Here is a 16,931-nt window from a genome sequence, read left to right on the forward strand (position 1 = left end):
TAGATCACTATCAAGTAATATTCTTGCACCTGGATTTAGAAAAGTACAGTAAACTGTTCCTCTCCTTGGTGAAAAGGGTTATTTAATCATGCCGTTAAGCTTCTGTGATTTTGATTCAATGAAGCAGATGTGTGAGCTTAATTATACAGTTGGTGGGATCACAATCACTTTTACCAGCTGAAAATGGGACCCAAGATACCTGTCTATTCTGAGATTGGGAAAAACGTGCCTCCATGTATTTTTAGTGTGAAAGGGTGGGTTTAAAAAATTAAACTGACAACTTCCACCTCTGACTGCTAGCGTTTTCATGTCATAGCTCTCATCTTCCCCTACATTTCTTTTTCTGTAGCTAATTAGATATGCTTCATTCCTCCATTTGTTTTGTGCAGCCTGTTAGAGTTTGTAGAGTACCTTATTTGTGGAGAACAAGTCTCTTTTGTGACTCAGTGTCATCCACTTTCTCATTCCCTATTATTCTATCGTGACTTCATCTTTTCTTTTCTTTTTTTCTGTTCTGCCTAAAGAAAGAAAAGAGATGATAGCACTTCCACTTATGACATCTTTTTCTTACCCTTGATCTCATGGAAGGTTATGCAGAATGATCAATAGTAAGCACAGTAAGTGGTACAATACTGTCATTACTTTCAGTATTGACATAATAGAAGCATCTGCTGTCTTTAAACTGTTCCATTTCACAACAATTGCTTTGTATTTCCATAGCTACAGCTTAGAAAGCAATGTCACCCTTGTCTTCCCCAAGCAGGCAGGATTATTATATTATACAAAGCAAGCTAGATATTTTCAGATAAAATGGTTTATTTGGATTATGACAACCAAGCATTTCTGGATGTTTTAGTTAATTGTTCTGCTTCGGAGATCAGTTTCTACATTGAAAGTTGGTATTTCTTTTCTGTAAGTACTATAAACATTTTTATGATGATTGCTGCTCCCACTGTCATACGTTGCACTTTTATGTTTGAGATGATCATGAAACTCTTTACCAATGTCCCTGTCTTCTCCGTAAGTGATCAAGCTGTAGAGTCTATTCTCTCCCAAATATTTTTTGCACAACTTGTCTTCCTTCACTAGCATATGTCTCAAGCCTCCTGGGAGAAAAAAATAACCTAGTGAGATCCTCAGAGTTTGATTAGAGTGTAGAGAAACACTACTTAGCACTCTACAACTGTCTGTTTAGCCATGCAGTCCAAATGAAAGGCTTCCTTTGTTTGTAAACCTGCCAGTCTATCTCATAGCTATGGATGGATGCCTTGTTTTGGGGATTTAAGGAAGGAATGGGAGATTTAAGTAAGACTTGTAATAAGATGCTGCATGCTGACAGGGAGCATTTATTCTGAGATAGTAGATTGGGTCCTAGAGCTCTTGAACACCTAGAAGCTGTCCTCCTTCATTCTCCTTGAGACCACCTTGGGCACATAGTCCACTGGAGAGAGAAAATGAAGACATTTGCTCATTCATATCTCTTACAAGGAGGGGAAAAAAATAAAAAAGGTGGGGAAAAAAAAGCAGATTGAGTCCTAGAGTTAACCGACAGTAGGATCTAGAGTTCTGTTAAATATTTACACTTTTCATCTAAGAGGCCAGTGTGGATTGAATTCTTCCTTCACTGAGCCAAGATGAACCCAGCCACTGGTTTTAATTTCGAGTCATAAAAATTCAAAATCAGCCTTCCTTCTGCTCTAAGTCCTCTAGCATGTCTTCCCATTTAGATCTTTCCATGATAACAGGAATAAAAAAACAGTACTGGAAATCTTTGCAATTTTCAACAATTTTTACAATCTTTTTATTTTATTGAACATGAATCTAGATCTCCCAACCCCCTCCTTAATCTCTGTATCTGGCACTAAGACTACATTATAAAGAAGATCAAAGACATTAATTCAGTGTCTGGACAGTTCCTTTGTTCTACTTACCATTTCATCCCTTTGAAGATTTAATTGCAATTTAAATTTGTAAACAATTATTTTCCAATATTAAATAAGATACAGTTCTGCATAACTTGTGCTGTTACCTACTGTATAACGACATGGCAAAAGAACCTGTAACGTTGTTTTGCTTAGCCTAAGGGCTATGCAATTAAATGATGGGTTGGGTTTTTTTGCTTTGATGTGGGTACTAGGCAAGAGAGAGGTTTGCTATTTTTAACTGGTCAAGAAGCAAAGAAAGAAAGATAGAACAGTAAAAGAGCTTCAGTGTTGTTAGAATAAAGTATCATCTTCTATTTATGTCCCTGAATGGCATGTAGGGAAAGTGCACAAGCAGTAATTTTGTGTTGCCTTTAATTTTGTTGTCACTGTGGTTAATTCAGAAGACATCACTGCCATTGGTGTGTTTCTTTTTTTTTTCCTAATAAGGAACCATTTTACATGGTTCCAAGGAACTATAATACGTAAGTATTACATACTTTGGCCAGATACTTAATACTGTAGAAAATGCCTGAGAGGTGAGTGTGGAGAAAATGAATAAAAAGTACATAACACATAATAAAATACTTTTATCCAGATAGTGTTCATGTATCTGAATAAGAAATCTAAAAATGTCTGGGATCTTTTTCAGTGTATTCTTTGGTTTATTTAGACTTTGTGGTATAGTTACAAATCCTGTAGTTTCTAAGTGACTTATTTAATTTGTCATCCCTGCAATCCTAATAGGAAACATATGTGCAGGTACAGATCAATGCTGAAACAATTTCTTGCATTAAATCAGATTTAACAGCAGACTCTAAATCTTCTTTTCCTAGCCTTAGCTACAGCTACCACAGACTTCAGGAGAAAACTCTGAAATGCCCATCAAGTGTTTCAGTAACTCCTTGTACTTTTGTTGCATTGCCTTATCATATGAATCTTTCAGATCACATTAGATGTGTTCTGCCAGCTATTCACCTTCTACTCTCTGTGTAGATACCTTAATATAAATGGTTGCCTGCTTGGTCCTTCTAATTTCACAGAATCACAGAATGGCCAGGGTTGGAAGGAACCTCAAGGATCATGAATCTCCAACCCCCCTGCCACATGCAGGGCCACCAACCTCCACATCCAATGCTAAACCAGTTGGGTCCTTCTAAATGATTTGGGTTCCTATTTACTGATAATCCTATACTCTTCACCTTTCCTATATATTTTACCTAATCATATGACAGAGTCTAACAGTAAGTACTAAAACTGAAAATCAAATAGCTCTCATGTGCTGATTTATACCTACTTTATGCTTTCCCATGCTTAATAACAAGTTGTTTCGTTTTTGTTTATTTTTCTTTTGGAGTAAAATATGTCCACACAAGTATAAATCTGTCTGTTTGTGAAGGATAAATGAGCATAATAAATGAGTATATTCTTAATACAAATTGCTTAAGAATATGAAGTTGCATGGAACCCTACGGCCTAAGATTGCTGGGGGCAAGATGTGAAGATCCATAAGAAGAGGGTCTATTTGAAAGAGATAATGGGTCAGGTGGGCTGGGTCTTGCATCTGTTTGTCTCTGGACAGGGTCTTGCGATGGTGCATTTCAGAGTTAAACCTAAACTGAATGTCTGTGTTGAGCTTGATTCTAACTAGAAGTGGAGAGAATAAGTAATGAGGACTCTTTAGTTATCTGTGGATTATGATGGATGGTTAGGTTCATAGAATATGCTCTGAGATGACTTCTGCTCTTTTGTGCTTCTTGTGTGACTGTTCTGTGGAAGAGAATTGCTGGGCACAGCAACGAAGATGGAATACAGGAGGAATATGAATAAGTTAATCTGGAAAAGGTAGACAAGCAAATAGACACGAGGAAGTGGTTATGTGTGGACTTCTCTCTTCTGCTGTCCCATCTGCTAGTGGACTGCTTGAATGAGACTTGTGTTCACCGAACATAGTGAACGTCCTTTGAGGTCAGTGTCTAAAATTCTATGCTGCTGGGAAAGGACATGACCTATAAGATTCTGTGGGCTCTCATAATGGCTGGTAATCAGTTAGATAAAGCTCCCAGTTCATCCTGGGCAGCTTTCAACATCCATGCCCTAAAACGGAAATGAAAGCCATTAAGCTTTTACATTTAATATTTAATACTAATTTCAGCCACTTGTAAAACTCACTCCCCAAAATGACCAAACATTCCATGATTCCAAACATTATAACTGATACCTATGCATGCTTATGAGAGGTGGGCTTACATGACACCCGTAAAGTGTGCTAGAGGGCAATAGGCTGCCTCTTGGAAATCCCCCTTTGAAGAATGACTCCATCAGAGACTCACAGTACGCATTTCTCTCTGTACGCTTAAGTTGCAAATGTGAGAGATGGCAGAATCTAGAGATAAAGCAATAATTGGGAGAAAAATTTGGCCATCTTTTGCAAACCAGCACAGTGCACAAACTCTGGGCAACTAATGTATACATCAATTAAAGCAGAGGTACTGGTTCAAAGCTTTAGAGCAGTACATTTTGTTATCAGCATGCCTGAGCTGATAAGCTGTGAGAGCACCACTTGCTAGCAGTAAATAAGTCTGCACTGATGCAACTGCAGCCTGAATTTAAGCTAGTTGATACTGAAATATATTGTGTTCCATTTCAAATATAAATATGTCCTAATTGTAATAGCTCTGCATATTGTATCTGCAGTGCCATTGACTACATAGAACTTTAATTTAGCAGGATTATAGCAACATTATGCATTGGTCTGGGGAGTATCAGATGTCTTACAGTTGTTGAAGTATGTGAGCTTCAGTTCTGTGAAGTTAAACTTAATCATTACAGGTGGAAGTCCTAGTAGAGTAGTCATATTTTAGTGTGTCTGCTTTTATGAGCACTTAGATAAAACTACATTACATTCCTGCACATAAAGCCAGCTGATAACTTGTCAATAATTATTCTAATCAGGCATTTATTTGTCAGTTCATGTGGAAAACACGACCATTGGAAAATATTTCACTTAAAAATCTTACACTTTCTATACTTTGTAAGATTAGTCACACCTGGAAGTTAATAAGTAATAAATACTTCTATATTTTTTAGGTTAGGAGAAGGAATAACTCTACGTCAAATTTACAGCCTCCTCATACTTTTAGTGACCTGTTGTGAAAACAGAGCCGTGAAATGTTATCTAACTGGATTTGCATCTTCCCAACAAGTGATGTTTTTGTCTGTGTCTTGCACCAGCTGAAATCAAGGCAAGAGATTCAGGGCCCAGGTTTCTAATACAAGTGAATATGGGATTTAACAGGGTCTTCATAAACTTTACAGGAAATACAAGTATGAGTAATTTTATTTAAAAAAAAAAAAAAAAAGGCCTGTGTGTATATTGCACAAATCATCAGGATCATGTAAAATCCATGGGTTAACTGATATTTTAATACGTAGCTAAAGATCATTTGAAAGCTATTATTTAAGATAGACTAAATTAGAAGGAAAAGAAATTTTACCTGGGGGCCAGCATTTGCAAATCTATGTGCTCATTGGAGGCTGTCATATGTCAGTGCTGCAGATATCCAGCAGGAAAGAGTTGCTTGGGATCAAACTGCCAAAATGCCATTCTGTATTTTAGTTCCCGTGAGAAGTTATATACCGATAACTTTATGTATATCAATATCAATGTAGATATGTGAATTAGAAACAAATTAATTTCCTTCAGCCTCCAAAGAAAAGAAGTGTGAAATAACCAGGAAAAGGTCTGAACTGTTTACTCAATTGCAACAGCTCTATGTATGGAGTAAGTGTGTACAGGCATACAGATGGCTGTCTGCATTTTAAAAAGTGTGATTTATTTTCCCCCGAGTAGAGTACATAATTGTTGGAATTGAATGTATGTGGTGAAGTAAAAAAAAATATGGTGTTATCTTAAAATTCTACCTTTAATTAACTAAATGTATCACCTCACAGTGTAGAACAGTACTAGATTCTAGGACTCAGCTCTAAGCAGTTGGCTGAATCAGCTCATCCTTGTGTGTATTTTCAAGAGTTGTTAGATCAAGTCCATTTAACAAAATGTGTAGCTACATTAAATACGGTAAATAGGGTCCTACCTTGTTCTTTAAAGAGTTACATGTGGTTAATTCAAGATATTAGGGATCTCTATGAGTTGTTGTGTTCTATTATGTTTCTGTATTTGGTACATCTGTAAGCAATGTCTGAAAGGTGTATTGCTGCCTCATTGACAGAAACCTGCAGGGAAGAGGGAGTGGAGACAGTGCTTCCTGCAAAGTAGAAGGTGAAGAATATTTTGGGCTCGGTGATACTACTGTGTTACTAACAAAATCAATTGTCATCCTTACATGTTTTGGTGTGAATCTCAATACAGGTTCCTGTTCTCCTTGGAGACTGCAGAATTAAGTTGTCTAACTGTCTGTAGCCTAATTTCCAATTGGTTTGTGTCTCTGCTTTCATTAAGCTTGTTGTAAGAGAACTCTAACTCTGTCTAATACAAGACTCAATGGTTATTGACTGGAGGGGAAATAGGGACACATGCTCTCTCACACACACACAAAATGGAAAAAGAAAAAACAAAAAAACAGAAGGAAAAAAGTCCTGGAAATCTCAGCTGCAGACTTTAGATTGGGGATGCTAAACTCTCAAGGATTACTAAGTTCCTTTGCTCTTTTTTCTCCTTTTCCTAAACTGAATACTGAGAGGCAAACTGGGGATAAAGTCTGTAGGGAAGCACCAGACACTGACAAGATATCTTTGGGCCATTTTCAGGAAAGGAATTTCTGTTGCTCAAGAGGGGAAGAAACTGGGAAGTTCAGGTGAGCTAGCACCAGAACTGAAGCATCCTACCTGTGCTGATAGACCTGCTCTAGAACTGTAATCCAACAAGTGTGGTGAGAGGACACCAGTAGAGAAGTCCTCATCATAGAATGGAATCTGAAGTCCAGGCTTAAAACTACTACAAGGTGTACCTGGAAAAAGTAGGAATCACGAAGAAAAGGCAGAAGCTCGAGAGCAACAAGGAAAGAGGGAAGGCTGCTATTAACTATGGTCATACAAAGAAGGAGGGAGGTCTGCATTACAAGCTATAGAATGAAGGTGGAGACTGAGAGATCAAAGTAGATTTTAGGTGTCTTAAGACTTACATGAGAAGCAAGAGGTAACAATTACGACTGGCTCTGGATAAATTTGAGAGGATTGTGAGAAGATTGATAAGCATGTGCTTTTTTTTTTTTTTAATGGATTGTAACTTTCAGTTCTATCTTGGAGATTGAACTTGATCTTTAGATCTAGTTAAGTGTTAATCTTTTGGTGATTTTGGCCCATGCTGGCTTCCATAAATGTATATATCCACTGTCTAGTAGTTCTGGCCCCGTTATCTAGGCAATCCAAACTAATGCTATCCCTTGAAAACAGATCTTTTTACTTTTTAGCTCAAGTATCAGCTTCTCCAATATCTCCTCATCTCACATATTTAATTATGCCCCAAGACTTTCAATGTTAACCTTGTTGGCCTAAGGTTCTTCCCAATATTTTCTAGAGTCATCTTGTACTGCTGCTCCTCCATCCATGAGGAAAGGGAACTGCTTTGAAGATCATGAGAACTAATTATAAGCCAACTTCCATAGGAACTCTGTAAATCCTTAAAAAAAAAAAAAAAAAAAAAAAAAAGATAACAAAGAACAACAAACCAAATCTTAAAATAAACAAACAATTTCGTTTAGTGATGTAGTGGGGCTAATAAAGGTAATTTTGGATCATTCCCACTGAATAAATGTGCTTTTTTTTTTGTTGTTGTGACTTTGATTATCCTGGCAAGCTCATTTTTGAGCAATAGCAAAGGTATCAACATCTTTTGTATGTTTTCTTCTTTTAAAAATGTCTTTGTGCTTATGGACAGTGCTCTATTCTTGCACATGATGCCAAACAGGGATTCAGGACCTGTGTGTTACTTCTCTATCTTCCCACTCATGGGAATATGTAATTAACGGAACTGAGATCATCACATTGTGCTCTGCAATGAGGCTGTTAGTAAGAGTCAAGTCTATTCTATTGTGTTAAATAAGAGAAAATCCAGGTACGCTGTGAAAGTCTAGATGGAAGAAATGACAGAAAGTTGGAGGGAGCTTTTCGTTCTTCTTCTTGCTTTCTACATAAAGTACTCAATTTCAAGTTGTTGAATACTCTAGGCTTTCTGCTCGTAACCCCTACTCCCTAAAGCCAAAATTTAACAGAGTTCTAATCTCCATGAAAAAGGGTACACAGGTCTCTGCAGGCCTGGGGAAGAAGCTGGTCTCTCCCTTATTTAAGTAGCACACTGATGTTAAGAGTCACCTGAGTTTGCTGGTTATCCAGCTGAAGAACTGAAATACGCGGAAAAGTGCTGTTTTGAGATATAGGAAGGAAATTTTCTTCCACAAGAGAAACATATTGAGAACCTTAAAACAAGTTCTGAAGGAGCGAAAATGTTTGTTTGTTTTGTTTTTTTTTTTTTTAAATCTCGTGTTTTGCATTATTATGTTTTCAGACAGTGAAAAACCAGAAGCTGTAAATGAGTAAATTCCCACCAGTCACTGTTTTCTTCTTACTAAGTGACTGGAAGATAGGATATATTGTGAATCTTCTGAATACCAATCAAATTTAGGTCTCATGAATATTTATGTAAGTGCATAGTTGAGTAACCATAGGTGCTGATGCAGATCTTGATCAAGCAGAATAAGGTAACTGGAGGTCCAGTACAGTTGTTCTCCCTTCATATGCTTAGATGAAGGAATCAAGGTATGATTTTCTCAAACCTTGAGGAATCTGCAAACAGGAGGCATTTCCTTCTGCAAACTATGTCCAATTATAAGATTCTTGAATTTCTGCAGTGGTACTTTTAAAGCAAATTTGGCTTAGCTAACATCAGTGATTCACATAAATCAACTTTCTTTTTTGAAAGAAAAAAAAAAAACAAATAAACAAATAAAAACAGGGTTGCTTTATTTGTGTTTTGTGATGATGGGGTTTTTTTGTTGTTTTAATTGTTGGTTTTTTTCCTGTGTTGTAAGAAACAAGATGTCTTGCCATGTGCTCCAAGGTGATTGCCCTCTAGGGACAAATTGTGTTTTCATGTATTAGATTGTTTTCATATAGTAAATACCATCTAATACTTTCAATCACTTCTCAGAAATGAGAAACAGAATCCAAATGGCCTTGAGTTGGAAAACATTGATTTGTTGTTCCCTTTTATTTTTTCCTAGTGCCTGAATATCTTTCTTTTAGAGTTTGTCAATATTACAGTTGAAATAATTAACAGTAGTTGTTGTACTCTTGTTGTTTAACTCTTTATTTCAGGTCTATTGGAAACCCAGTCTTTGCATGAAGCAGACGAAGATATAGTCACTGATGTTGATTTCACCAGTATGATTTCTGAAGAAGAAAAAGAGGAATTAAAGGCTGAGCTGGCCAAGGTAATTAATTTGAATTTCTGTGAGTATTAATGTTTCTATTTCTGTTAATCAATAGATATTAATTGTAGGATGAAGTATACATCATAATGAAATGCTCTTTCTTTAAGTAAAATTATTCTAGGCTATAATAGTTTGAAACAATTATTTTCCATATGTATTTTTGGAAGGTTAGAAAACTTTTATCTTCTGATTGTAGAGATGAAGTTAAACATGTCATTTTAGTCTATAAAAGCCACTATATATATAAGCCTTTCTTTACAAAGACTGAAGGATGCTCTTATTACATCCATGAAATTGTTGTAGTGGTGTGACACCTGACAGAAACAATTCTTTGTATGGTGCTCAGAGGAAAATCTGCTGCTTATGGTTACAGAAGAGTCTGGTGATTAGCGCAGCAATTTCATCAAGTTTTTGCTTCCTTCATGACTGTTGTGTCTGGAGAGGGTTGTATTTTTGGTTTGTTTTTTTTTTTTTTTTTTTTTTTTTTTTTTTTGTAATTACAGAGCTTCAAGACATGTCACAACACAATGAAAAGATTTTAAAAATAATATTTAATAAAAAAGAGAGGAAAGATGAGAAGTGTGAATTATACGTCCTTTTTATTACAAAGACTCAGGAGTTTGTCTAGATTTGGCCTAAGGTAAGAGAGTGCTATTAGAAGGATTTGCTGCTATTGCACATGGAATGGGCTTACCCAGAAGACAGCTCTCCTCCTGAGAGAATTCCTGTCTTTTGTACAACAAATACATAAATCAATGTTAAGTCACCATATAAAATACTTCAATAATTAAGAATGCTGTAATCAATCTTAATGACTCTCAAGTCATTTTAGCAGCATTGATTCATTATATCACACAACGATGAAGGAATTTATCCGTTAATTACTGGTTTGTGTTGGGACAAGAGGCCCAACAGTGAACAAGTTGTTCACTCTTTACACCAGAAAGCACTTCTGTGCTGTGCAGGTGATGGGGGACTGGCACAGGTTGCCTCAGAGAGGCTGTGGGTCTCCTCCTTGGAGATCTTCAAAAGCTGCCTGGATGTGGGCCTGTGCAGCCTGCTGTGGGTTGTCCTGCTTGAGCAGGAGTTGGACCACATAAACCCAGAGATTTCTTCCAGGCTAAATGCTTCCTTTCCCTTTCTAGGTGAAAGGGACAAGTTAGGTATATGTAAACAAGGAATAAAAAAGCTTCCTTCAACCATCTGATATAGATATGTCTCTTGCAAGAGGATTTATCCCTTGGCTCTCTTCCGTGCCTGAAGATTCCTGTGAGAGATGAGTTTTCTGATAGAAATGCTCTAATTCCAACAAACAAATGAGAGATTGCCTTTCAAGTACTCTGATCTTGGCTGATCTGGAAACTATTTTCTGAATTTACCCACAGCAATTCACTGGCATACAGTTTACTCTTGAAAAAAAAAGCCTGTAGTTGTGCTGAGAAAGGGATGGAACTTGAGCTTGGTGAACTCTTAGGCTTAGAAGAACTTTATGGTTCTTTAAAAAGACTTACAAAAACTTGTAAGAACTCAACTCTTCCAGAATAAAAATGTGGCAATTGGGTGATGCTTCCTTTTCAAAAGCAATCTGTTTTTGCTTTCGAGTCCTGCTCTGCTCCATCAATGGTGGTTTTGTTTTCCTCCATATCTGTATGTGTTGGTTCAGTTTCCTCTGAGAAAGAGGGCTTTGCAAACGCCCAGACCAGGACACTACACTTTGGTTGGTGATATGGCAAGAAAAAAAGGATATTTAATTTGGCTTAGAAATATGGGATTAACCATGCTGTCTTCTGTTGTTGTTGTTTATTGATATTTACTTGATATTTATTTATATATTATATTTATTTATATATTTATACTATATATTTATTTGAGAAGTAAATATTTACTTGATACTTGATATTTATCACTCAGTGCCTTGATTGTTAAAACTAATATAATAAACATATTCAATTTAATATTCAGCTTATCATTCCAGCCTGCCATCAATATTATTCCAACCAATAGCTGCATTTTTACACATCTTTCCACCTCCACATTTTACACAGTACTGTGTATTCCGGAATGTACAGATAATACCAATTTACATACTTCTTTTTTAATATCAGTTAGTTCAGAATGCTCTATTTTACCTCATAAGTACTCTCTGAATTGTTGTTTGTGGATCTTGCTGTTGTTGTTTCCATGGGAGTTATGTATCTAACCTGCTTAAAGGTTTTCAAGATCCCACTGGAAGTCCCTAATTCTTTCTCAGTCTTAGGTCACTGGTATCTGAGCACTTTATGGAAGTTTTGTGTCTGCTATAAAGTTAAAATGATGGAACTTGAGGAGCATTTTGTCAGTTCAAAGCTAATTTCTGATCTGTTAAGAAAATGAATGTATTATTTTTAATACAATCAGAAATGTTCATACATGCACAACTGAGCATGGGGTTAATACTTTCTTAGGGCTTCACAGCTTTTGGCATCTATTCAAGTGAACAGGTGGAAGTTAATGTTAATAGAAACCTTCAAATGTTTACATATCCAAGTACCTAATGATGAGTCTAGTGCTACCCAAGTGGAAAACTAATGTTTGTGTACATGAAAGCACACTGGTGTTGATTTAAATTAAATTCTTTAACAGCGTTACTTAAGCAAACTTCTGGGAAACAAAGAGAATTGTAAATTCTAAGGTGTGCTGAATTTTGTGGTTTCTCCATTCTGTATGCATTTAACCAGTTATCCTCTCAGAATAGAAACTCATACTGTCTCTTGACAGCATCTCATTTGCAGGTTAGAAATGTAATGGAGCATTAGAGATAGGGTGAAAGAATAAAGCAATTTTGGGTTGTTACCCCATTCTACCAATGAAGTGTTGGTATCACAAGCCTTGGTGAATGCTGGTGTCTGCTTCACTGTAGTTGTGGTTTTGCTTTGTGTTCATAGTCTTACTGCTTAAGTTTTTGAATAATTTGGATAGTAGGTAGTGACAAAGGGAAGAAACTGGTGGCTGGTGGATTAAACAGTGAGACTTTGTAAAGTACAGTAGGCTTGCAGACACTTTTACAAGGAATTGGAATGCATGATTGTGTAAGATAAAAATAATGCCGGTACTGACATTGTAAATATAGCCCTAGAGGTCACAACTGAATCTGCTGCTGCTTGCCTCATTCCCTGCAGCCAACAGAGGTAAATCTCAGGATGAGTGTGATACCAGGAACTTAACATATGGTATGATACATCACCATATGTTATACTGTTAACACGTGAAGGAAGGAACACAGTTGGTAAGGGAACTTTTAAACCTGAAGTGAAAGGCATCTGCTCATGTCACTTACCCTTGTTAGCTTCAGTACATCTGAGTGCTGGTTGCATAATTGGTTTAGGAATCTTCCTAATGAAGAATTCAAGCCTGTGCTCATGGGAGTGTTGTCCAATGGGTAAACAGTCAGTGGCAAACTGTTTGAGTTGTCCCCCTTCTTAGTTGAGTGTTCTGGGCATTGCCATATTAAAGCTCAGTTTTGGTTCTGATGTGTTTGAAATAATGTCTACTGCAGAGGGAATTGTATTGTTCTGTTTGGGATGAATGTGATTTTTACAGCTTGAATTTACATCGTGGCAAGGAACTCTGAAAGCATTAACCTGCTGTGTTTTTTTTTGAACAATTTTCACTTTTATTTTAAAACATGTAGGGACTAAGATACAGGGACAGACACCTGTGACACCCTTACCTTATAGTAGTATGTGAAATTTTTTTTTAATTTAACTTGCTGCTAACAATTTGTGTTGTTTTTTTTCATAGGTGTGCGAGATTAAAACATAATCTTTAAGTTAAATGCCTGTGCTTCAGAAGAGAGATATCTATCTGAATTATCCAATTTTATCCAAAAAAAGTCTTTTGTCCAATTTCCTCGTGAATGAAAAGGTGATATTTGAGGCTCCTGATGTCCAAAGGCAGATCTTGGTCAGATTGTTCAGTTGCCACTTCCTGTCCAGAGTATTCTGTCTGTCTTATCAAATGCTTACAGTGATGTATACAGAGAGAGTCACCCATAGCAGTGGCATCAGCTATGGACATCTTTTTGATTTATACGCACTTGAGTCTCTATGCCTCTCTTTCACATTAAAACAAAACAAAACAAAACAAAAAAAACCCACAAGTTTGTGTGAGATGCATTTAATCTCCCAAGATAGAATGTGTTTATCTTTCTGCATGAACAGGCTAACAACTCTCTCCTTTCTCCTCCCTCTTTGTTTCTCTCAGCTAGAGGATGAAATTTCAACTTTGCGGCAAGTACTAGCAGCCAAAGAAAAGCACCTGATTGAAATTAAACAAAAGCTTGGCATGAGCCTGATGAACGAGCTGAAGCAGAACTTTAGCAAAAGCTGGCATGATATGCAGACAACTTCTGCGTGAGTACAGACTGCACAAATTCATTTTGATATGTTTTGTAGCACATTGGAGATACTGCCTTGAGCCCTGGGATGAAATTTTCCCATAGAAATACCTGCCAGAAGGGGTAGAAAACAGGGGCAAGTATGTCATGCCTCTCAGAGTATTGTTGCTTCCACAGCAACAATATGCTTTGCTACTCTATTGTGCCTTAATTTTGCAAAATCAGAGCAAATAAATCTGTCATGGGACTGAGGTCAATCTTCCTGCTCCATGACAGGAAGATTCCTGCAGCTTTTACTGAGGAGAGAAAAAAACATTATTGATCTCAATGTATTTTCCAACTTCAGAGAGAAGAAAGATTACCAAATATTAGCAACTATTCAAAAACAAATAATAAATATCCCATCATCTGAATTATAAAGGATTACGGATGGAATCAGCTGATCTGTTGAATTCCTGCTCCTGGCTATCCAAAGGAAACATGAAACTTTGTTGACGTTAACTGTGCCATCTTTAAGGTTATCTTAAGTCCTCTGTATATCAAGTATATCAAGTTTTGCAATTTACCAGCATTGTGTTCTTTGGCAAGTCACATATCACAGCCTTGGTTTACCACTATGGAGAGTGGGTAACTAGTTCATAAGAGTTCAGTGAAAATCTCCTTTAATGTTTAAGCAGCTCAGGGTTTCTAGGGTGAAAAGAAATGTAGAAGTGTAAATAATAGTTACTCTGCTGCATCTGTTCAAGTAGTTTAATGTGAACTTTCTTCTCTAGGACCAGACCAATTTACTGTGGAAATTTGTAGTCTCAGTTGCTGCCTTCCAGAAAGGTGCATTTGAACAATCCCTGAGAGCTTAGGTGAATTGAGCAAGGAAGGGAGTTTATTTGAGTTACAGCTTGATGCCAAGAGCTATCAGTGCAAGCCTTGTGTAAGGAAGGAGTTAAAAATACACACATGGAGATTGTGATAGGATCTGTCCTAAATCTACCATTCCTGAACCGGAAACTGACAGAAGTTTCAAGATTTTATTTATTTGTTTGTTTGTTTTTGTAGTTGACAACTGTATTTGAGACACATAGGGAGATGCAAGAGTGAGCGACCTCACACAAGGGTTGAGGTGGGAGTTGATAGAAAGGCAGGCAGGGCACTGGCATTACCCATGATGGAGCAGTGTCGTAATACCTGAAGAAAGAGAGTAGAGCAGGTTCAGTGACTAAATACAATCGAGATAGGAGTCAAGAGGACAAATAAGGCATAAGCTCCTTAGTAGGAATTGTGATTTGCATGCCTCCTAACATTTACTTTTGGGTAGTTTGTCAGCTGGGTCTAAATGTCATTTAGTTTTCATGAAATTGTCACTAACAGATGCACTTGAGAGACATTGTCACTGTTGTCTACCACAAGTTCTAGGAGAGGGTAACCCAGATGCAGTGGACTTTAAAAGAGAAGAGAAGCAGAAGGCACCTAAACTATGATTACTGGGAGACACTAGCAGAATTTCAAAATAAAACCTTCAATAGTTACTTGAAATTTTGTAGCATTTTCTGAGATAGCTTTTCACTTTCCGTTCTGAGAATAGATATTTTTCACAAAAATAAAGAGACTTTAGACGACTTTATCAGTATGGTATCTGCTACTCTTTGAAATGAGCTTCAGAAACAAAAAGCCATTCAGTTCTCCAAGCCACCAGTGTTTGGAAGTGAGCAGAAGGAGTCCATTTGTGCCCTTGAAAGTCCTGTTGTCTGTAGTCCAACTGTGATATTATTCTGCCTGATACTCACTGTACAAATCATGGTAATTCCACATTCTTAAAACAGATGTGTTATGTAATATAGCGGTAATTCGTTTTTTCTAGTCCAAAATAGCAATGGGATAGAATTACTCACTAACATCCTCTGATTTAATAAGGATGAAAAGGCTTGCTTTAAAAAATAAAACTCCAAAATACATACATTCCTGTATTTTAAACTTCTATATCCAAAATTAGTTATTTTTAATTAAAATATATATGTATAATATTTTAAAGAGGCTACTTTTGCTTTCACTGAATCTTAATGGGTCTTCTAACCACTTTTTTTCTGAAAATTGTCTCATTAAAAAAAAATAATTTCAAACCCACAAAGCACAATTATGCACCAAAATTTTGGTCGTTTAAATCTTACTAATCTTTTAAACTCTCCAACTGGGGATACATTATCAGGGCTAAAGTACACTTAGAGACTCAGCACCCAACCCAAAGAATGGATGCTACTGGGAATGACTGAATATAAACTTCAAATCCTAACTTTTTTTAAAAAGTATTTACATTTGAAAAGGTTGTCCAGGTAGGTTAGAGTTAGCCTAAGCATGTTTGACATGTGGTGCTCAGGGACATGATTTAGTGGAGGGTTGTTAGGGTAGTGTGGTTAGGTTGTGGTTGGACTTGATGATCTTTAAGTGTTTTTCCAACCTGAGCAATTCTATGATTCTATTCTGCATACATGTCAGAAATTATCACTAAAAGATTCTGATGTGATTAAAAAGGGAAAAAAGGATCATAATTACACTGAAGAAAGCCAGAGCTGAAGGTCAAGTTGGCTAATGTTCTTCACTGAAGATTATGACAGGCTCAGCATAGAAGTCTGCATAAGGTCTATTCCTTTCTTATTAATTTATGCTACAAATTATGCCAAAGCATTTCTGTCTCTTGACACTGTATTCATGGCAGTAACGTACAGCTCTTTCTGTATCAAACTAGTTTTTTTATCAGCTTTGTTTTTCTGTAAAGAAAAGCTATAATGTTTTTTGTTTCCTATGAAATAACCTAGAAGTCATTCACTTATGATAACCAGAATCATAATGCATTTATTATGCTCTTCATTCATTTCTGTTGCTGTTCTGCATTACGCTTATTTTTAGTACGATCTTGGTGTTAGGGAAAGGAGGATCTACTATAGAGGATATCAGTAACTAAAGAACAAGTGTTTGTTTCAAGCTTAGTTTCATTTCATCAGCTGGAATGATTCCCCATCATCACCACTTTTTTAAAAATCAGTGTTACAGTGAATAGAGGTGGGTGGACATTATGTTAGCTTCTAGTAATGCAGGGTTTTATTTATATTTTAAACATATCTAATTCATTTATTTGACTTCCAAGTTAATGTTGGCAAGATTTGAGGTTATTTATTTATCTAAGGAATCATT

At 36.5% G+C, this 16,931-nt stretch overlaps 1 protein-coding gene across 3 annotated transcripts in view; it reads left to right on the plus strand.

The window, feature by feature from the left end:
• Nucleotides 1–9,262: 9,262 nt before the first annotated feature.
• The window catches only part of TPD52L1 (TPD52 like 1), a 30,184-nt gene continuing 22,515 nt past the window's right edge, over nt 9,263–16,931 (plus strand). For 2 of the 3 annotated variants that reach the window (XM_042821662.1, XM_042821657.1), the window contains exons 1-2: nt 9,311–9,373; nt 13,616–13,764. In XM_042821662.1, the coding sequence (XP_042677596.1) occupies nt 9,326–9,373; nt 13,616–13,764 (197 nt within the window). In that variant the 5' untranslated portion in view covers nt 9,311–9,325. Of the gene's footprint in view, nt 9,374–13,615; nt 13,765–16,931 lie in introns of all 3 variants that reach the window. The other variant, XM_042821671.1, reaches the window with a different exon arrangement.

This window comes from Centrocercus urophasianus, unplaced genomic scaffold (genome assembly GCF_019232065.1).
Source record: "Centrocercus urophasianus isolate 14NV4802_14NV808 unplaced genomic scaffold, USGS_Curo_1.0 seq_10, whole genome shotgun sequence".
Lineage (NCBI taxonomy): Eukaryota > Metazoa > Chordata > Aves > Galliformes > Phasianidae > Centrocercus > Centrocercus urophasianus.